Genomic DNA, 22,949 nt, shown 5'->3' on the forward strand with positions numbered 1-22,949 from the left:
TTCTCTCCCTTTCTCCCTCCCTTCCTCTCTCTCTCTAAAAATAAATAAATATTTTAAAAGCCTTTGCTGGCTTGAGAGTTGGGAGTTAGTTAAATAATTCTGCAAAGCAAGTAAGTGGTGGAGGCATGCATGGTTCGAACCCAGATCTTTGGTGTTTGTGGAAAAGCACTAAGACACTTACTTTCACACCATAGAGGCTCAATTCCTTCCTTCCCTGATTCTCCACTTGCTCCTTTTCTAAGAACTGTCAAGCATCTCAAAGCACAGTGCAGGGTTTCCAACAGGCTTCATTTTCTGTCTTCCCTTCCCCTGGGTGTTCCCTCCTGAAAACTAGCCCAATGCGCTTTCCACTACAGCAGCCAAGAATCCAGCACAACTCAGAAGAAAGTGCTCTGTAATTCTCCCCATTTCATAACAGGAATCCCAAAGACACAGATGAGTTTAGGGACTTACCTCCCAAGCCATTGGTCTGGCCTATCTTCAGTCTTTAGCTCAATCACAGAACTATATACAGGTGTTTTTATAAAGAGGGCTTAAAGCTCAAGCATGTGCATTTCCTTATCATAGGAAAGTCCCACAAGTGGACACCCAAACTTGTGCATTGCTCCAAGGTGAAATATATTCAGAACCCCAACCTGCCCACTAGATAAACCTACTGTCTTTATTCAGCGACTTTTTCTGTTCCTCCCACCTTTAGGCAAACAGCACAAAGTAATGCTCATTCCTTCTAGAAGAAAGTATCAGTCACTATTAAAATAGAATCCCAGGTACTTCCTCTCGGACAGGAGCACTGTGCTCAGGAAACAGGCACAGACTCTGAAAGGCCTGCTGCAGTAGGAGAGCTGAAGTACAGAGGCACCTTGGGACCCCTGGGGCTGTGCCTTTGCTTGCTCCATCCATTCAGTATCCAGTCGCCATGACTCACGCTCAACTGAACAGCTGCTATCTGAGAAAGACTTGTCTGCATGTGGGAAAGTCCGCAGTCATAACCCCTCCCTTATTCTGACTAACTCAAACCCTGTTCCCACCCTCAAATCACACTTCAACAGTCTCCAGAGGAATTTGCTGAATCATCAATGAGGTCTTTGCCTTTCTGAGGCTGCTCTTATTTGGCACCATTTAGGCTCTGTAAACAGTAATTGTAAAGAAACCCATTCTTTCTGGATACCTACTGTGTGCAAATCCTATCACTCACATGGATTTTGTCTCACCTTTTGATCCCAGGACTTGGCACACAGTAGACTCAGAAATTTTCAGTTGTAATTTTAAGCCCTGTCTTATGCTGCTGGAAATTGCAGATATCAAATTTTAGCTCCTACACACAAACATATTTTGAATACAGGGTCCATACAATATATGGGAAAAAACCTCTAAGTCTTCCAGCAATTTATTTATACGTTGGGGTACCTTTTGTTATTGTTTTCCAGGTTCTGTTGTAGAATGTGGTTGTAGGTGTAGCCTGATGGGCTTTACCTTTACACTGCTTAGTACCGTGAAGGTAAGGATGGTCGAACGCTCCTCACTTTGTCTCCCCACCCTCTCCTGGGGCAGCGTTCTCCCTTCTCCCCAGACCCTCTCCTGTCTCTCTGCATTTCCGGGCGCACCCCTCTCTCTCGCTCTCTGGGACACTGCCTGTGGGACTAGGAAATGTTGCCCAGAATGCGTTATGTTCAGTTACTTCATAAAATGCAACTGCGAATGAACGTCACCTGAGCATGGCACAGACACCGTGTTACAGCTTTGGCAGACTTGTCAGGATGCACCCCTCGTTTCTGCGGTAGTCGGGGGCTGCTGCTGGTGCTGGGACTGGTTCAGGGCACGTCTAAGAGGTGTGACTATAAACTAATGAGGCCAGCTTTATGTAAACAAACACACCAGCAAGTCTACAGTGCACACGAATGCTCTCCTTTAACATGGTCCTCATGGGAGACCCCACACTTGCTCCAACAGTGCTGCCATTGCTCTAAACACTTTTGGATTTGTCCTCGGAGCCAGTTTATGAGAAAATCTGACTCGCTGCTTGGAGTCACACCTGATTTTTGTTCCAAAACAGCACTGCCCAGCGTCATCACCCTCCACATTCACCAGACATGATTTAGAGAGGGTTCCTGAAATCGAATCCACCCTCAAAGGACTAAGATTTGCAACCATTAAGAATATGTAAAGAATAAGCCTTGGACAGGTTTGTACAGTGAGTTTCCTGATATGTTTCACCTGCTTCATTAAAATGCAGGACATACAAATCCTTGCCCAGGCTTAAAAAACCTGCTCCTGGAAACGCATCTCCTGCTGCTCACCCCTCACCCATGATATACCAGCTCCACTGGCCTCCCTGCCGCCCCTTCAATGTGCCACACTGTCTTACCCAGAGGGCCTTCAGATGTGCTATTACCTGTATTTGGAAGGCTTTAAATCTTGACTGTCACATGGTCAACTCCTTCTTAACATTTCAGCTTCATGAGAGACTTTCTCTGGCCACAAAGCCCAAAGGCGAAAGTCACTTTATTTCAATTTAATTGAATTGCATCATTTTATTTTAATTTTCCTAATAGCATTTATCACTATATGACACTTTTCTGAATATTTTTATTTGCTTATTTTCTGTCTCCCTTGCATTAGAATGTAAACTCCACATGAGTGGAACTTACCTGTCTCGTTTATCACAATATCCGTAGCAAACAGTACATGCTCCATAAATGCATTTAATAACTGAATGAATCCCAAGGCATTACTCCTACTTAAGGGTGTGACTATATTATTTATCTTGAAGGCAATGATTTTACTAAATATAATTGCCTGATATTTTAGTGAACTGATCTTTTTTTATGTTTATTTAGGTGTCAAATGGCCACATCCTAAGTTATAGTTACCTGCTCTTAAAGAGTTGATCATTTTCTTTCCATTATTTTGTTTTTGATTTTTTAATATACACAGAACACACGATGCATTCTCCTGGTCAAAAAATACAACTTTATAGACAAAGTTAGAAGATGTCTTTGACAGCCCGCTCAACACATGTGTGTGCATCTGCACACACCCACAATCTAGGCTCCTGCCCCTACCTTCCTGCAACATAACCGCTTCTGTCTGCTTGAGGCCTGACTGATCTGGAGGATACACTGCCACGCTTGCTCAGAGTGACTGCTGACAGGAGACGTGTGTCCCTTTCTGCGTGCGCCTCTCCACAGAGCTGCTCCCTGACATGGCAGCTGGTACTCCCCAGAGCACATGATTGGAGAGAGAGAGCATGCACAACAAGACAAAAACAACAGTGTCTTTTACAACTCAACCTCCAAAATGATAATTACCATTCCTCCTGAATCTTGTTGAGCACGCAGACCAGCACCAACCGGTGCGGTGGAGGAGGAGGGTGTGGACACCCAGAGACAGCAGTCACTGAAGCTGCCTGGAAACGGGGTACCCCACTACCTCCCTGGGATTGAGGAGAACTAAATGTAACGAGAGCTTTAAAACATTTCCCTGGCACATTATAAATGTTCAAAAAAGTTGGAAGCCAGTATAACTTTCAAAAATGAGGTAAAACCCAACAGTTTCTAGTAAAGAATTTCAATGTTTCATCCATCTGTTATACAATTTACGTTGTGAAGACACTGCCCAATATAAGTACTTTTTAAAGTTTAGAATTTTATGTTCTCAAACTTCACTGTGCAACACAGGAGCTGCTAGCCACAAATAAGTCTTGAGTACTTCATATGTGACTGATCCAAATGAATTCTAAATGTAAAATTTACACTGAATATATATCACATTAATAATTTTATATTGATTATATGTAGAAGTAATTTTAGATCTGTTGAGTTAAATAAACTATATTATTAGCGTTCATTTCACCTATTTCTTTTTTATTTTTAATATGAATACTAGGAAACTTTAAATGCTGTGGCCCACACTATATTTCTGCCAGGTAGCACTAAAAGCATCAGCAGAAGATATGGTTATCCTCTTTCATACTTAAACTTTCTAAAAACATCATTGGGTAATCTGCTTTGCAGTTCCTAAATAATTCCTCCCAGTGTTTTGTGTGTTTGTTTTAGAGAAAATGTCCATTTGCCCCTTGGAGTTTGGGAGACCTGGGCAGGAAGCCCCTCTCTGTGTCACTGGCTCTGGCTTCTTACAGAACCACAATCGCAACCTAAACGATATAATGTGGACTTTGTGAATCCACGCTCTGCTGGAAAGTAGCAGAGAAAAACATTCCAGAGCCCCATGTCCAGGGTGTAATGAGTTCTAAGAGAAGAAAGTTCCACAGTAATTAAACTGAAAGATTTAATCTCCAAATCTCTAAAACATTTTTGGAACCACACTCTCCAAGTCCTAGGGAAAACCTGAAAATAAGTGAAGCCAAAGTGAATTTTGAGTCCTAAACCTTAGCCAGATGGTTCAACTAAAACTTACTTATGGTTTGAGTTTTTCTGATATGAGAATGTCTGAATTAAAGAACATTCAATTATTGGAACACCTCTATATTATTTCTTTTGATGTCCCTACCTGAAAACAAGTCAGTTGTGAGGTTGTCACTAATGATCAGCAGATAAATTTTATTAACTAGTATTTTCCATTGCCTAGAGGATATTGGCTTACAATACAAGGTTTATACTTACATGGCCTTGTTTATTCCTTTGAAATAACAGATAGGGTTGAAATTGATAGCACTTAGTACATAAGCTTTCTGAATGATGATAGCTGGAACAGAAAATTTTAAAAAAAAATTTTAATATATAAAAAATATAAATATATTTTTTATATTTAAAAAATATAAAAAAACCCTCTTTCCCCAGAAAATTGGGGAAAGAGGGTTTTTTTATATTTTTCTAAAAAAGGAAAGGGAGGGAGAAAGTGAGGGAGAGAAACACTGATGTGAAAGAGAAACATCAACGTGCAGGAAGAACCATCAATCCACTGCCTCTCACATGCCCCCAACCCAGGACCTGGGCCACAACCCAGGTATGTGCCCTGACCAGGAATCAAACTGGCAAACCTTTTGGTTTGCAGGCTGGTGCTCAGTTCAGCCCACTGAGCCACCCCACCAGGGTAAGAAGCTTTGTTTTGGTTTGTTTTGTTTTAATGCAAGAACATAGCACCATTTTATAAAAACAAGCATCTTATTTATTTATACAGAACAATGGGTGTAACAATAACACAAGTCTCCACGAATATAGAGCCTCCTCTATAAAGGTTACCACTAACTTACAATAACTTGTGAGATGGGTGCACAGCAATGAGACACTTAGGCTCAAGATGTCAGTGTAACTGCTTAGGGTCACACATTCATAAGGGACTACAGGGACCCTAAAGCCCTTTTACTATCTTACCTCCACTTTGGAAATAATAGAAAAGCAGATTTCAGCTCAAGATAAGGAAACTTTTTAGAATTAAATTAAACTCTTTAAGTTAAAATTAAGAGTGAAGTGAAGGAAGCCATACAGGGCCAAGGGCACTACTGCAGGAAAAGGCCCCCAAGGCCAGTTGTAAGGTTCCCTTTGGGCACTTGATCGAACACTGGTCTCAGCATCAGTTTTTCCTATCAGTGAAACCAAGGAAACTGCTAATAACAACAAAAAAGTTACTGCTAAATTGAAAAATGGTGTATCATTAGTAATGGGCAAATGCATTCATTTTTTTCAAGCACTTGTTCCCTAAAAGACTCAATTAGAAAACTGAAGTTAATGGGAATGTAGGTTGCTTCCACATCTTGGTTATTTTAAGTAACACTATAATGAACAATAGAAGACTGGATAAAGAAATGTGGTACATATATACAATGGAATATTACTCTGCCATAAAAAAGAATGAAATCTTATCTTTTGTGACAACTGAATGAACCTTGAGAGTATTGTGCTAAGTAAAATAAGCCAGGCAGAGAAAAACAAACACCATATGATTTTACTTCCACGTGGAATCTAAAGAACAAAACGAACAAAAAACCAACAGAGAAACAGACTCAGATACAGAGAACACACTGACAGCTTGCCAGATGCGTAGGGGATTGGAGGGCTGGGTAAAAACAGTGAAGGGATTAAGAAGTACAAACTGGTAGTCACAAAGTTGTCATGGGGATGTAAAGTACAGCATAGGAAATATAGTCAATATTATAATAACTACGTATGGTGCCTGGTAGGTACCGGAAATATGGGGGCGGGGGGACCATGTTGTAAAAGAACATGATTGTCTCACACCACTATGCTATACACCTAAAACTGATATAAAATACTGAATGTCAATGGTAATTAAAAATTTTTTAATTTAAAAAATATTCACCTTAAAAAATCATTAAAATTAGTGTATGTTTTACCCTTGTTCTATTTTCAAGCTTTTAAGCAATTATCAACCAGGCCCAAATTTACCAATTGCAGGGCAAGGGTGAAATTAAGAACGAGTAAGGCAAATAAGTAGTTGGTGATCCATAGTTTAGGTTTTGATGGTGAAGAAAATCCACTCAGTCTGATCATTATTTATCTCAGGACTTAAACAGTAACCCTAATTGTATTCTTTGAACACCAAGTGCCTGCCCCTCCCCCAACTCCCACCCCGTAGTTAATTAGCTGGGCAGGTCTTATAACAAATACCCACTCAGAAACACTGGGTGGTAGAAATGCTGTTGATAATTAAACACCACAATAGCAAGGAGCCTATTTCAGGAGCCGCCGAGTGGCCTCGCCCCCACCGGACGCCTCACCACACACTCACAGACCCTCTATTGTGTGGACGGCTGCTGGGCTGGAGAAGGGATCGACTGCAGTCAGAGAAAAGGCCAAACCCCGCCAACAGGTCCAGGAGTTCTGGACTGGGGGGGGGGGGGGGGGGGGGGATATTCAGAGGGTGGAAGTGAAAGGGGAATGGATCCAAGAATAAGAGAGGTGGATGGGCAGGAAAATCAACCATAAAATAGACACGGCCTTTCTAGTTTCTATGTCCAACCAACCAACCAACCAAAACGAATTCACCAATCTCATGACAAATAGGTAGCAATTGGAAAACTGCAATACATAAATAATATGTTAATTTGCATTCCATTCGGTGAAGAGGAAATTCACTGAGTTTAAAGGTTTTTAAGAAAACCTCGAAGAATCATCCCACCTCTCTGGGCTCAATTTCTTCATCTTAAAATAAGCGGGATGAAAAGGTTCTCCCCCTGGGGTGGCACAAACAGCAATGGGGCTCCCAGAGCGGTCGAATGCCTGAACTATCACGCTATTATTTAAGATAAAACTACACATACACAATCTAATATAATCATCACCTGTAGTTGCTTTTGCTTAAAATACATAAATCAAGCTGGTTAGGTTGATTATCTCATACTGAACAGATGCTTCTGTTGGAAGTTATATAGGTCATTCACAACAGGGAGAAAATGATTAATTTATGAGTCAGCTGATTTGGTAGTTAATAAAGAAAATCTTTCAAAAGAGAGTATTTTATTAAGCTATTAATTTGGTGAACTGGCTGGAAACCACTGGCTCAGTCAGTACCTCTCTAACTCCACATGGAATTACCTCTAACAACAGAGGCAAGTGAGCATATTCCCAGGGGCACCTGGAGACTAGGCCTGGAGGGAAGAAAAGAAATTTCTATAAAGTTTCCCTTTTAAAAAAAATCTTCAACTTGGGGGGAAATTTTCCATAGTTCTCCATAACAGAAGTGTTCGTTTTAATACCTAAGTAACGTGCTTTCACCCAAACCTGCAAGAGAAATTTGGTGCTCCAGGAAGATACACCTATTCATTCTGTGGCTGTAGGCACTCCTGCTGCACCCCACCAACACCAGCACATATCATATTATGAAGTGGTCTAGGGATCCAGTTTGAGAAGCACAGGGATCCAGCTGACCTTACAAAATTTACCTGGCCATAAAATTGTGTGGATCTCCCTTGTTCGTCTATGAAAAGGCAAAATGCTTTAAGGTGATGAATCCCTTTACCCCTACAACTCAGATGGCATCATGTCTACAGCCTAGGAGGAAAGCAAAAGTCTAGAAACAAAACATGTTATGCTAGGGAAAGAGGAAAAATTTCAGGGGGAGCCAAGCAGAGAAGCTGTCCATCTGAAGTGCCACCTGGAATTCACACCAGTAATAACTGTTGTGAATATAAAAATTAATAGGGGGGATTTTATAGTATTAGAGAAATTTATTTTTATAAATCATGTGTCTATCACCCAAGTGTTGACGCATGCATGCAATTCAAACATCAGGCTTACAATAAAAAGCTCACTGAATGACTTAGCAAGGACAATTCCCCCATTTTCTCTATAATTTGGAGTGGGAGGAGGAGGGGGCAGTGGGTAGAGGGTGCAGTTACTGGGTCAATTAATCAACCTGAAAACTGTGACACAAACTCTGACGCCTAACCTATGTCTAAAAATACACAAATGTATACGAATTTGTTTTAAACTGTCAATGCCTATATTTAGGACCTTCCCAGCAAGGCTATAATGAGACTGTGTTTGAGGGCTTCGGTCATAGCAGACTCTACCATTAATCTGAAGTTAGTTAAATTAACAGCATTTAGTACTGACTTGTCAATCTCACTGCTCCAGGAAATTGCACCTTGAGGCTACTAATATTGCCAATTTTTCCACTGGAGTATGCGCCCGCGTGTGTGTATGTGTATTTTTTTTCTCCAAAACCTCCGTGTTCATACACCCTCATTGCTTCCCTACGTCCACAGCACTTATATTATCATTTATTCTGGCCTCCTTTAGCCTTCCCGGGGGATTCTGCATAGTGTAGCTGCTCAGTGAAAGAGTTTTTTAGCTTTATATTTATTTGTTTATTTTTCTGTCATGGCTCATGACTGAGGCTTTAAAAAAAAGTGTGACAGTATTTAGAGTACATGATTGACTGCTACAGCAACATTCATTAACCATGACAAATCTGCAGCAAAACACAGTCCTGAGTGTTCTAAACAGTAACTTTAAAAAGAAAGAAGAAAGAAAGAAAAAGAAAAAAAGACTCAACTAATTTTTCATTGACCTCATCGGTAAATAAATTTAGACTGATGGTGAGCAGGAGCAATAATAAATTAGTATTCATTTCCTGTAATTAATGCAAACATGCCTATGAACACAGAGAATATGAATATATAACCACCTAATTTCCATTTCAAAATATACCTAACAAATTTTCACTTGAGTTATCTTCATAATATTTTCCCCCTTCATTAGAAGAATGAAATGGTTGGGTTCTCTCCCACCCACCAGGGGGAAATATCGTTTTGGTCACAGTGTCAGTGACAGATCTGCAGAGCTTGATTCTGATCTGTGTCCCTTTTGGTCCCCAACCACATGCCCATGCTGAGGCTGTCTTCCTTTATCACTAACCAGCAAGGGCTCCTCTGAAGTGACCAGGTGACCACTATGGTGGGCCCTCATATGTGTGAGAGCCACTGCAAGAAGCAGCCTCCTAGCCTGGCACAGAAGGTGAAATATCCTTGACAGGACCATTCACTTGCACAAGGGCAGGCTGGGTGCACGACATGATGTGAATCAAACAAAGGCGACCATGCACCGAGTTAAACAGAAATACCACGCTATGTGACCTCTCTCACAAGAGAAGCTAGTAGAACTTACCCCCCTGGGCACGGGCATGTCCAGAGACCACTCCCACAAGCAGACCACAATCAAAGATCAATGTCTGATCACGCTCAGGTCACCCAGCTTTCAGAATTCTCTAGACCTACTGTGGCAGCAGTAGTAGAACACTTCATTTTTTTTTGTAGTGGTAGAACAGTCTGTTAGCAGTAAATACGTTGACTAATACCAACAGAATTATGCCACTAAGATACACATACAAAAATGTGTATGAGCTGGGCAGAAAATGGTAAGACCAGAAAATTTGAATCAGGCTCTACCAAAATAAAAAAAGAACAAACAACTTTGGTAGAATGCAGCTTGCCTCATCAACTTTTCCCAGGGCCTTCCTTGGCCTAAAGAGCTTTAGCTCCTAAGTGTTTGTGCCTCTGAAGATCATGGAAACAAATGTGTGCCATCTGGATTAGAAGTGGTCCTCATGGGCACTTGAGAGCAGAATTCTGATGACAGCTAAGCAGCTATGTGGGGTGCATGTCACAAGAGGGCCAGAGGGCAATGGGAATATCTTAAATTGATAGATTTACCATTTATTCTAGTTTGAGTGTCACTAATTAGACCTTATCATAATAAGACGTTAATAATGAACATGAACCTCACTTTCTCCAGGCATTTTTTAAAACCCATAGTGGACTCAGCTCTCTTGCCAGCCAGGCAGTACTTCCCCAGAAAGAAAAAGAGTCAGCCATTTCTTTCTGTTTAGTTGTCAGCCTGGAAAGCCGAGCAATGCACCTCAACACACTGACGCAAGAAGCGCAGGAGAGGGTGAGTGAACTGTCTGCTCAAGTGGAGAATGAAGGATTCAGTCTGGACAACACAGAGAAAGAAAAACAGCTGAAAGCTTGGGAGTGGAGGTATCGGCTCTACAGACGCATGAAAACAGGCTTCGAACATGCGAGTGAGTATAAGCAGAGGACTTCTACGTCTAACTAGACCAAACCTCGCTTTGAGGCAGCCAGACCTTCTTTTACTGATTTTTTTGTAACACGACAGGGTCATGGATGGCCGTTGTCAGCCTGTCTGGAGCAAGGGCTCTGAGAGGCTGTAAAAGGACCTTTTGTCTTGCTTGATTTTCTGGCTCCTGATAGGTTCTCTGGCCACAGCCATGAGGCTTCAGTGCTGCTGGCCTCCCTCCACTGTGTCACACTCATCGAGCACTTTCCACCGTTACGCCCTAATGCCTAATGACCTGGATGGTCTGATGCCCTAAGTGGCTATATTTTGGGATGTGGAGGTGGAAAAATATTTGTTTGCCTATTTGTCCAGTTTCTGCTTCAAGCTCAAGTTTAAGCTGTTTTCAACTCTCTACTGCATTTTTTATATAGAACTTATGTAAACTGACCTTCAGTTAGTACAGGCTGTAGAGGACAGTCAATCAACCCATGAATTATGCTTTTGTGTGCACTTCCATTCTCTTTTACGGATTCTTTTTGTCAGTTTAAGAAAGTCTTGTTTCTGGGTAATACTAGCACTGGAAGGTACTACTTAGTGCAGCCTCTGATATAAAAATATATAGAAAATTCAAACAGTTGTGAAATATTAAACTTTTATTCCAAAAGGAAATTTACTTAAACAACAGAAAAAAATAGAACTATATTGAAATTTCAAATATAAGGGAAAGAGCAGTTCGTTAGTTTGGAAGTTATCTGCCTCTGCTTTGGTGACTTTAGCTGTGATAAAGACCACAGACGGTGAAAATCTTGTTTTCTAAAATATTACTGTAAACTAAGTTCCAAAACTAGGCCTAATGCTTTCTGTTGAAGCAACTTAACCAACATGAATGAAAGGTTGCTTTTAATATTAACAATCTCTGAAGCAATGCTGATATGTCTGCTCTTTTAGTAAAAAAATATTCAGCAATCATTTTAATAAGTGCATTTGCTATTGTACTTCAATCAGGACAAGTTAATATTAGAAGTCATTTTTAGACTTGATATTCATTTTTAACTTTCTAAGTTGCAAAACACCTTCTAGTGTTAAGGAATACCTAATACCATCAGAAATCTGCTAGCAGACATGACATTTGCCCATGAATTCTTTCTTAGAAAAATTCCACTGTGTAATAGGAGGCAGCACGGGAGCAAGGCAAGTTAACTTTCCACACTGGGAAGAGCCCAGCACTGGGCATCCAAAGTCATGGGCTTTCATCCTAGCTGTGTCTTCACTGTGTCCTTAAAAGGGTCATTTAGCCTCTTTGGGCTGCAGCTTCCTCATCCTAAAAGAGGGAATGCTGTTACTTGCTTTCCTACCCAACAGGGTTGCAAAAAGTGTCCTGTGAAATGATTTACACAAAAGTACTTTATAAAATGTAATGGTTCCTGCTAACACTTTCTAGCCTTCTCTCCACTGGTCCAGCCAACCTCCTATTGTGTTTCTGGGATACTTTGGGGAGGCTTAACTGGTACTATTTACCCCTTCAGAAGATGTTCTAATGATCAAATAAGACCGAGATGGCAACAAATAAAGGCCACTGAGACTTCTAATGAAAATGTTCAAAAGCAAAAGCTATTAGGCTCTACAAACAAATGTTTCTATAGTGTGTATTTCAGGGTGTCCTTTGAAGATGCAGGAACATTGTTTGAAAAGGATTTGCTTTGTTAAGATCCTGTATTTTTCCTTCTGTCTCAGGAGCCCCCGAGGTGCCAACCAATGTCTGTCTCATGGTAACCAGCAGCACATCGCTCACTGTCAGCTTCCAAGAGCCTCTGAGTGTCAATGCCGCTGTAGTGACCAGATATAAAGGTACTGGGCTCTAGATGTTTTTTCATTGCTCCTTCTTAGAAAACAATCCATCGTTTGGGACCAGCTGTGCATTTTATATGTTTGCTTCCTACTGATAGGCTGTTGTTTCATTCTATGTGGAGTTGAAATATTTCTATATACAGAGCAATAAGGTGACAGAGTTAAGTCACAGAAAAGATGAACCACAGACTGGGCTGTCATTCCAAGCTCCTCAATTAACATTACCTTTCCCATCCTGTTTGCAGATCACCTGCTCTGTGCATAGCATAGGATTGGGGACAGGACTGAGGAGGACACTGAAGAATCAGCCTGGCTCCAAGGAGCTCAGAGGCTTGGTCACAGAACATACTAAATAGGGGGACATATATTATAAATTGATAGCTGCAATGGCAGGTAACTAGGGTTGAGGACTGAAAACCCCAACAACAACAAATAAAGTGCATTGGAGCTCAGAAAATAAAGAGATGGGGGAACTGATAGGCTCAGGGAGGCCCCAGGGTGGAGGTAGCTGAGCCTGGCTGTCCAAGATGGCTAGGATTTGAACCAAAGATAAACTCCCAAGTGGAGAGAACAGGAATGAAAGCAAGAAAAGGCCGGGACAAGTAAGGAGAATAAAAGAATATACTGAAGGAACAGAAAAAGTGCGGCTCCAGGGGAGAGGAAGGATCGTGACAAGATGCAGTGAAAATGTGAGATTAGAGAGTTAAACTAGTGTCGGGAGGTAAGAGTGGGATGAGGCTTGAAATAAAGATTAAGAAGTTAGACTATTTGACAAAGTCTGCAGACCACTGTGTAAAATAAATACAATATTGGAAGAGATACAAATTTAGAATAAGAAAATGAACTACGGGACAGCTACATGCAAAAAAATGAAACTCAAGCACCAACTTACATCATAGACAAAATAAATTCAAGGTGAATAAAAGATTTAAATGTAAGTCATGACACCATTAAAGTCCTAGAGAAGAACATAGGCAGGAAAATCTCAGATATTTCATGCAACAATATTTTTACTGATATATCTCCTAGAGCAAGGGACAGAAAGAAAAGAATAAACAAATGGGATCTCATCAAAATAAAAAGCTTCTGCATGGCTAAAGAAAATAGTATTAAAATAAAAAGAGAACCAACCATATGGGAAAACATATTTGCCAATGATACCTCAGACAAGGGTTTAATCTCCAAAATATATAAAGAACTCCCACAACTCCACTCTGAAAAGACAAGCAACCCAATTAAAAAATGGGCAAATGACTTGAACAGATACTTCTCCAAGGAGGACATACAGAGGGTCCAGACACATGAAAAAATGCTCAGTTTCACTAGCTATCAGAGAGATACAAATTAAGACCACAATGAGATATCACTTCACATGGGTCAGAAAGGCCATCATAAACAAAGCAACAGACAACAAGTATTGGAGAGGATGTGGAGAAAAGGGAACCCTAGTTCACTGTTGGTGGGATTGCAGACTGATGCAGCCACTGTGGAAAACAGTATGGAATTTTCTCAGAAAACTAAAATGAATCTACCTTTTGTCCCAGCAATTCCACTGCTAGGATTATATCCTAAGAACCCTAAAACACCAATCCAAAAGAACCTATGCACCCCAGTGTTCACAGCAGCACAATTACAACAGCCAAGTCAACCTAGGTGCCTGTCAGTCAATGAATGGATCAAAAGACTATGGTACATTTACACAATGGAATTCTATGCAGCAGAAAGAAAGAAGGAGCTCCTACCCTTTGCAACAGCAATGGATGGAACTGGAAAGCATTATGCTAAGCAAAGTAAGCCAGGCAGTGAAAGACAAATACCACATGATCTCACATTTACCAGGAACCTAATCAACAAAACAAACAAACAAGCAAAATATAACCAAAGACACTGAAATAAAGAACAGGCTGACAGTGACCAGAGGGGAGAGGGGAGGGCATTTCAGGGGAAAAGGGGAAGGGTTTTCAGTAACAAATATAAAGGACACAGGGACAAAAAGAAGGGGGGAGGTGGAAACAGGAGGGAGGTAGGGAAGGCTGGGGGGAATGAGGCTAAAAGGCAGAAAACTGTACTTGAACAACAATTTTAAAAAATAGAATTTTTAAACAATGAATTAGGAAGCTACTCAGGAAAGAGATCACGACAGCCTGACCCCGCTGCTAGAGCAACCCCAGGGAAGCAGAGTGAGCCCAGAGGAGGAGGAAGATGCCGCTGTTACGATGGTAACAGCCAGAGCTTATACAGCGCCCAGAAGAATGTCCAGCCTTTTGGTGTCTCTGGGCCACATTAGAAGAAGAGTTGTCCTGGGCCACACGTTGAATACATAAACACTATCAAAAACTGATGAACAAGAAGAAAGGTTTTAAGTAAATTTAGTTTTGTGTTGGGCCACATTCATAGCCATCCTGGGTCACATGTGGCCCCAGTTTGGACACTCCAAAACTTTATATGCATTAACTCTATTTAAACTTCACAACAACCATATGAGGTAGGTACTGGTAAGATTCCCATTTTGCAGATGAGAAAACTGAGGCAATGAGATTAAGAAATTTGCCTAAGGCTCCCAGCAGAGCCAGAAGTATCTCATTATGTTGATGTGTGAGTGTGGTAAACAAAAAGAAATCTATTTTCCCGATTAAAGACTTGTGGAATTACCATGAATGGTTGTAAAACCTGATAAAGTCTTCTACACATATTCCAAGATGCCAAGCTACTAGGTAGGATTTCTGTGTTCAGGTCACTGCTCCTCCCTTTGGACCACAAATATGCCCAGGTGGTATACGCACTTCCTTTCCTTTTACCAAGCCCTGTTCCCATGTCTGCAAACAGTTCTCTCCCCACACCACAGCTTTCTGGGGAACTGCCAGACCACTCCCCTCTCTGTTTATAATACCTTAGGAAGACAGCTCTGAATTGGTTACTGCTTTGGGTTTCCTGTATCAATCTAACACAGTGACTTGCAACCTTCTTCAGCTCATGGCATAATAAACTACTAAAATTCAGTGGCACACCAAAAAAATGTTATATTTTTTGCAGATCTGACAAAAAATAGGTATAATTTTGACTCATTCACACCAGATGGCTATTGTTCTGCTGGCTGTTGTCCTATTTTTATTTGACAATCTAAAGGAAAGGAGGTCATTGCCCCTGACAAAATAGTCAGGTATTACACATTTTAAAAATTCTTGCAGCAAAATTCTTGTAGCACATCGGTGTGCCTTGGCACGCCAGTTGGAAATTGCTATTCTAAGAGAAGGCAGCCTGAGGGTACGAGCAACAACAGATAAATGAAGCCTCCCATAGCCATGCTCTGATACAACTCTGATACTTTCCCCAGTTATCTCATATGCCAAGACTTTCTGAAATTCAAAGCAAGTTTTTAGTTGGCAATGTCAGACGTGGGCATTTTTCTCTCTTTCTATCTCTTTCCTGCTCAGGATTTTGATGAACGGTTTCATCAGTGCTGCCCAAGTTGACATTTGCTTCTTACATTTGATTAGTGAGCTAATTTATCCAGACTGTCAGCTACTTAATACCTGGCCACAAAGGCAGCAAATTCTATCCGCATTCGCATATTAATGCATCTCATTTAGAAGACTTGCACTTGGGTGAGGTTGAACTGAAAGGTCACAAGTGGGTTCTGTTAGTAACTGCTGGAGATTAATTAAGCATTATAAATAGAATTGTCTGCTGCATTATGGAGTAGGTCTCCTTATGTTAATTTATAAGGTCATAAATTGAGTCCTTAACCCGACCACTCTCAAGGATTATTTAAAACAGCTGGTGGCCCATGGTACCCACAGATGAGACAGTTTTTAATTCAGGGTTGAAGTGAATTAATTAATTTTGGAAATACTAGCAAACTTACCCTGAGACAAGGCTAATTGTTTTGTTTGCTTTAGAAAAAGGAGAAACAATGAGAACTCCACAGAATGAAATGGCAATGATCTAATTGACCCTGCAGTGTTTAGGGCTTGGCAAAAACATATCACACTGCTCTCCAGAATTTCTGGGTTCAGCAAAACCTCAAGCCTATTTTGACAACTGGATGTTTTCTCCCTTTGTGCTTAAGCCAGTGTTTGAAAGAAAATCTGAATCCTGTTTCTCACTTGTTTACATTCAACTCATCAACATGTTGGTTTTCAAAAAAAAGTTTGTTGATATCCAGAAATCTTTCTAAGGGCACCTCTTTACACCATGCCAAATGCCATCACAATTTAAGGATGAAAGGTGTCAATTTCAGCTTCAAACCCAGGAAACAGTTTTGAGGGAGACCCACTGAATTTTTCTGCCTACAGCTCCCCTGGATGCAGGGAAGTGAGGCTACTGTCAGTTTCTAGGAGTTTCCTCCATAAAGAATCCTGGCATCTTCTGGTCCCGTCTCACCAATTTTCACAGTTGACAGAGCACAGCTAGAGCTGCTTCATATGCTTCAATGCTTTGGAAGGTCCCAGGACTTGGTTCTGCCTTCTCTCCTCACTAACTTGGGTGACCTGCCTGGAGCTCTCATTTGCAGAGGATGTGTCATTTCTCTGTAGGCCCAAAGTAGACAACATTTTTAGAAGTGATTTTGCTGTTCTTTGCAAGGTTTGGGGTGGATGGGAAGGTATCCTGTAACAGGTGCAGTAAAGCAGCTGTTTTCTGTGAATCCACAGGTGAATTATTTTCTAGTTTTTACAGGTGTGCCTTAAAACAGTCATACTTTAGGGTCTGCCAATTGTGAGATGCAGCTGTAGGTGCTCCAGGAAATGTAAGTGCCCTGTTTCAATGGCACCCATCCCCATCTCTCTTCCTACCTTGTTCCCTAGTTAGAAACCAGCGCCCTAGTTCCTCCTTATAAAGGCCTGTCATAACAAATGACCTAACTGTTCTTCATTTGGTAGCATTTTAAAAAAATGCATTCCTCCTCGTAGAGATTGCCAGGACCTCTCAGCTGGTAGTGTATCTGCTTCTGCAAAGACCAGGCAGTTGCCTCTACCAGCTATCACTTCCAGCCTCTTTCTCAGAAGCAGCAGCCGAAGAATTCCAGGGAGATGTCCAGTAGCATTGCAGGACACCATTTGCCCATTAAAACCCTCAGGGTTGATCATTTACAATGACAGTGTAAACTTGATCATGACTTGATCACTTGGGACATCTTTTCACCAGAGTTGAGAAAAACTTCGTGGAATTTGGGGGCGCACTATTTAGTAATTTAAATAATTTTTATGCCTTCTATTCTTTTCCTCCTACCTCTCACAGTGGAAAAGATACTTGTCTACCAAGAAAAATGTATTGCATTATTAGAGAATATAACTATTTTCCAAGTCTAATTAATTAAAGGATTAATCTGATCATAAGCATGATGTAGCTATCTACCCTCATGACTGGATTGGAGTAATATCATTCCATAAAGTACAAAAGATTTATAACTTGATTTAGACTGTTGGGAAAGAGTAAAGTCAAACATTTGCAGGCGAGAACAAGGAAAGGCAGAGGGTTACATCCAGAGGACATGAAACTCAGTGGAGTAATATTTTTTTGCCTGCAAGTAAAAATGTAACTAAATGTATGATGGGGATAAACAGAAGGCCCAGTGGCAGTGACAGAATGGCAGCGCCACTCGGGTCATTTCTTCCCAGCTATGACAGCCTTTGTGTGTCCTCAGTCCTCCCTGACACCTCTGCTGGTTGCCGAGTTGTCAGGATCCAGCCAGTTTACTCTTGAAACACCATGTGACCCACTTTAAAACCTTTCACCAATAAAATATGTTGCACAGAGTTACATAAGAGAAAAACTTGGGATTTGCCCTTCCCTCGATGTCACATCCCCGACCACCAAGCTCACCTCTGATACATCTGCTTACACACCCTTTCTTGATGCACGTACACATTATGCACATGCATACAGATGCATAGTTTTGTTTGTGAACTCTAATGTAAACAGCATCACCCTATTTGTCTAATCCCACTAGATTTTTTCCAACTCAACAATATATCATATACATCACATACATCTTTCTATATCAGTGTGTTTAATCTTCACTCCTTTTAATAATTATATAGTATTCTTATTCCATAGGTAGAGATGCCATAATTTATTTATTCTCCTACTCATGGACACAGGCTTTTTCACTTTTATCCTATTAAATAATGCTTTAGTCCTTGTATAGGCATACCTTGGAGATATTACAGGTTTGGTTCCAGACCACTGCAATAAAGCAAGTATCACAATCAAGCAATTCACACAATTTTTGTTCTCTCCCAGTGGACATAAAAGTTATGTTTATGCTACACTATAATCTATTAAGTGTGAAACAGCATTAGGTCTAAAAAATATACATATCCTAATTTTAAAATACTGCATTGCTAAAAAGTGCTAGCCATCCTCTGAGCCTTCTTAAGAGTAGTATTTTTTTGCTGGAGGAAGGTCTTGCCTCGATGCCAATGAATGCTGACTGATCACAGTGGTGGCTGCTGAAGGATGGGGTAGCAGCGGCTATTTCTTAAGATAAGACAACAGTGAAGTCTGTCACATCAGTTGACTCTTCCTTTCATAAACAACTTCTCTGCAACAAGCCTACAACACTGTCTGATAGCATTTTTGCCACAGCAGCACTTCTTTTGAAACTGGAGTCAATCCTCTCAAACCCTACCACTGCTTTTTCAACTAAGTTCATGGAATTTTCTAAATCCTTTGTTGCCATTTCAATAACCTTCACGGCATCTTCACCAGGAGGAGACTCCATTTCCAGAAACCACATTCTTTGCTCATCTACAAGAAGCACCTTTTCATCTGTTAAAATGTTAGCATGATGCTGCAACCATTCAGTCACGTCTCCAGGCTCCACTTCTAATTCTATTTCCCTTCCTACTTCTACCAGATCTGCAGTTACTTCCTCTACTGAAGCCCTGAACCCCTCAAATCATCCAAACTCCTGTTAATGTGGATATTTTTCTCTCTTCCCATGAAACAAGAATGCCTTAATGCCATATAGAATGGTGAATACTTTCCACAGATTTTCAATTTATTTTGCCCAGATCCATCAGAGGAAGCACTATCTATGGAGGCTATAGCCTTATAAGTGTATTTCTTAAATTTTAAGACTTGAAAGTCATAATTACTCCTTGACCCATGAGCTGCAGAATACATGTTTTATCAGCAGGCATGAACAGAACATTAATCTTGCTGTACATCTCTATTAAAGCCTTTGAGTGACCAGGCACACTGTCAATCAGCAGTAATATTTTGAATAAAATCTTTTATTCTGAGCAGTAGTTCTCAACAGTGGGCTTAAAATACTCGGTAAACCATGTTGTAAACAGAAATGCTATCATCCAGGCATTGTTCCATTCATAAAGTACAGGCAGAGTACATTTAGCATAATTCTAAAGGGCCCTAAGATTCTTGGAATGGTAAATGAACATTGGTTTCAACTTAAACAGCTGTATTAGTCCCTAACAAGAGAGTCAGCTTGTCCTTTAAGTCTCTGAAGTCAGGCCTTGACTTCTCTCTAGCTATTAAAGTCCTAGATAGCATCTTCTTCCAATGTAAGGTGGTTTTGTTTACATTGAAATGTTCTTTAGTGCAGCCAACTTCATTAAATTATTTCAGCTAGATCATCTGGATAACTTGCTAAAACTTCTATATCAGCACTTGCTACTTTACCTTGCACTTTTATGTTATAAAAATGGCTTTTTTCCTTAAACCTGATGAACCAACCTTTCTGCCAGCTTCAAACTTTTCACCTGCAGCTACCTCCCCTCCCTTGGCCTTCACAAAATTAAAGAGAGGTATGGCCTTGCTCTGCATTAGGCTTTGGCTTAAGGCAGTAATTTTCAACCTTTATCATCTCACAACACACATACACTAATTACTCAAATTCTGCAGCAAGATGGGGCTAGAAAGAAGTACTGGAAGTTGTGAAAGGCAAGGACCTACATCCAAGATTACTCTATTCAGCAAAGCTATCACTTAGAATGGAGGACAGATAAAGTTCTTCTCAGATAAGGTCAAGTTAAAGGAGTTTATCATCACCAATCCCTTATTATATGAAATGTGCAAGGGACTTATCTAAGAAATAGAAGAAGATCAAAACTATGAACAATAAAATGACAACAAACTCATAACTATCAACAACTGAACCTAAAAAAAAACCAAAAACAAACTAAGCAAACAACTAGAACAGAAACAGATTCACAGAAATAGAGATCACACGGAGAGTTATCAGCAGGGAAGGAGAGGGAGGAGAATAGGGGAAAAGGTACAGTATAAATGGAATAAGTATAAATGGTAGGTACAAAATAGACAGTGGGAGATTAAGAATAGTATAGGAAATGGAAGAGCCAAAGACTTACATGTACGACCCATGGCCACGAACTACAGTGGGGAATACTGGTGAGAGGTGGGTACAGGGAGGAGTGAAAGAAAGGGGAGAACAAAATGGGACAACTATAATAGCATAATCAACAAAATACATTTTAAAAATCTGTGGCACACCAATCAAATATATTTTTGCTAATTCGATTTAAAAAATAAGTATAATTTTGATCCTTTCAACCTGACAGCTATTGTTGTGTTGGCTCTTGTTATTTTTTATCTGACAATCTAAAGGAAAAGAAGTCAGTGCCCCTGACTAAATGATTGGGTACTGCATGTTTTAAAAATCTTGTGGCACACTGGTTGAACATTTCCAGCTTCAGGGAATATTGTGCCTGGTTTGATCTTGTACCCAGAGCACTAAAACTTTCTTCAGATCAGCAATATGGCTGTGTCGCTTTCTAAAAATTTGTGTGTTCACTGAAGGAGCACTTTTCATTTCCTTCAAGAGCTTTTCCTTTACATTCACCATTTGGCTAACTGGCACAAAAGGCCTAGCTTTTGGCCTGTCTCAGCTTTCAACATGCCTTCCTCACTGAGCTTAATCATTTCTACCTTTTGATTTAAAGTAAAAGGTGCGACTCTTCCATTCACTTGAACACTTTGAGGCCATTGTAGGGTTGGCCTGATTCCAACATAGCGTCTTGGGGAATTGGGTGGCCCAAGGAAAGGGAAAGAGATAGGGGAATGGCAAGTCCATGGATCATTCCCAACACATAGTCTTATAAAAGGGCAGTTCTTGGTGCCCCAAAGCAACCACAGTAGTAACATCAAAAATCACTGGTCACAGATCACCATAACTATTATAATAATAATGATCAAAGTTTGAAATACTGCAGGAATTACCAAAATGTGACACAGAGAAACGAAGCAAGTACATGCTGTTGGAAAACTGGCACCAGTAAGCTTGCTCAGTGCAGAATTTCCACAAACCTTTAATCTATTAAAAATACATTATCTGCAAAGCACCATAAAATAAGGTATGCTGTATGCGTCTCTGTGTGAATGCACAGATCTTTCTGCTTCTAGTTAACAAGCCTAAAATATTTTTTATGTTTTTTTCTGGGATTGTTAACTAGAAGCGGAAAGATTTGTGGGTCCTTCACACTCTGTCTCACTGATCTGTCTACACTTGTGATAATCCCATATAAGAACTTTATAGTATGTTTTAAGGTCTGTTATGGCAACTCCCTCCCCGTGGTAGTCTTTTTCAAAATGTCTGTTATTTGCACACACCTTCTTTTCTAAATGAATTTTAGAATTGGCTTATCAAGTTTAGTTGTCAAAATCTTATCGAGCTGCTTTACTATTCCTAAATTAATTTGGTGAGACTCCCCATTCATCACGTCTTCCTAACCAAGTTGAATATTACATATTCAAGAGTTTAATAATTTTCTTTATAATATGGGTCTCATACATTTCCTGTTAAGTTTCATGACGCATATGCTTTACAATTTTGAGACTGTTATGAGTGAACTTTCTTTTTAAGATATTCTCTCATTGCTTATTATAGGACAGAAAAACTACTATTATTTTTTCTTTTTAAATCTTCAGTTTACTGCTTTACTGACCCTTTTAGTGGCAGCTTTTTCTTTTCCACTAGGTTGTCTTGCATCTCATAAAATTTTTTTGTCATATTATTTTCAAGTACCAGTCATTTTGTCCTTTCCTTTCTAATATTTTCCTTTCTTTTCCATATCTCACTTCATTAACTAGAACGGATGTGAATTCTAGTCTCCTCTACAATGTGAGTAGTAACTGGGATAGTAGGTATCTGACTCTCTTACCTGCCTTTGTCAATATGCATCTAATATTTCACTAATTAATATGATGTATACTTTATATCTCTGGTAGATACCCTTTACCAAATGAAGGAAGTTGCATTTGGACTACAATTACTGATATAGTATTGAACACAATTTTGAAATCTCTGTAATTATAACCCTTTCAGTATTCCAAAAGTCATGTATTTGGGCCCTTTCTTTTATTTATTTATTTTTAAAGCATAATTTTAAAAAAGATTTTACTTATTTATTTTTAGAGAGGGGAAGGGAAGGGAAGAGAGAGAGAAACATCAATGTGTGGTTGCCCCTGGCCCACAACCCAAGCATGTGCCCTAGACTGGGAATCGAACCGGTAAGCCTTTGGTTTGCAGGTCGGCAGCCACAGCAGCCAGGGCAGCCAGGGCAGCCAGGGCAGACCCTTTCTTTTAGAATGCTTAGACATTTGTCTATTTGATTGGTTTGT

The 22,949-nt window shown here is 40.2% G+C and overlaps 1 protein-coding gene and 1 long non-coding RNA gene across 2 annotated transcripts in view; one reads left to right on the plus strand and one right to left on the minus strand.

The window, feature by feature from the left end:
- Positions 1 to 22,949, minus strand: part of LOC119062663 (uncharacterized) — a 103,022-nt gene that overhangs the window by 12,968 nt on the left and 67,105 nt on the right. The window lies entirely within an intron of this gene.
- Positions 1 to 22,949, plus strand: part of ANKFN1 (ankyrin repeat and fibronectin type III domain containing 1) — a 129,582-nt gene that overhangs the window by 6,496 nt on the left and 100,137 nt on the right. Inside the window, exons 3-4 of the mRNA XM_037163740.2 lie at positions 10,309 to 10,503; positions 12,234 to 12,347. Coding sequence (XP_037019635.2) covers positions 10,309 to 10,503; positions 12,234 to 12,347 — 309 coding nt within the window. The remainder of the gene's footprint in view (positions 1 to 10,308; positions 10,504 to 12,233; positions 12,348 to 22,949) is intronic.

The sequence above is a fragment of the Artibeus jamaicensis genome, unplaced genomic scaffold, assembly GCF_021234435.1.
Source record: "Artibeus jamaicensis isolate MK-2021 breed Jamaican fruit bat unplaced genomic scaffold, CSHL_Jam_final contig_1998, whole genome shotgun sequence".
In the NCBI taxonomy this organism is placed as follows: domain Eukaryota; kingdom Metazoa; phylum Chordata; class Mammalia; order Chiroptera; family Phyllostomidae; genus Artibeus; species Artibeus jamaicensis.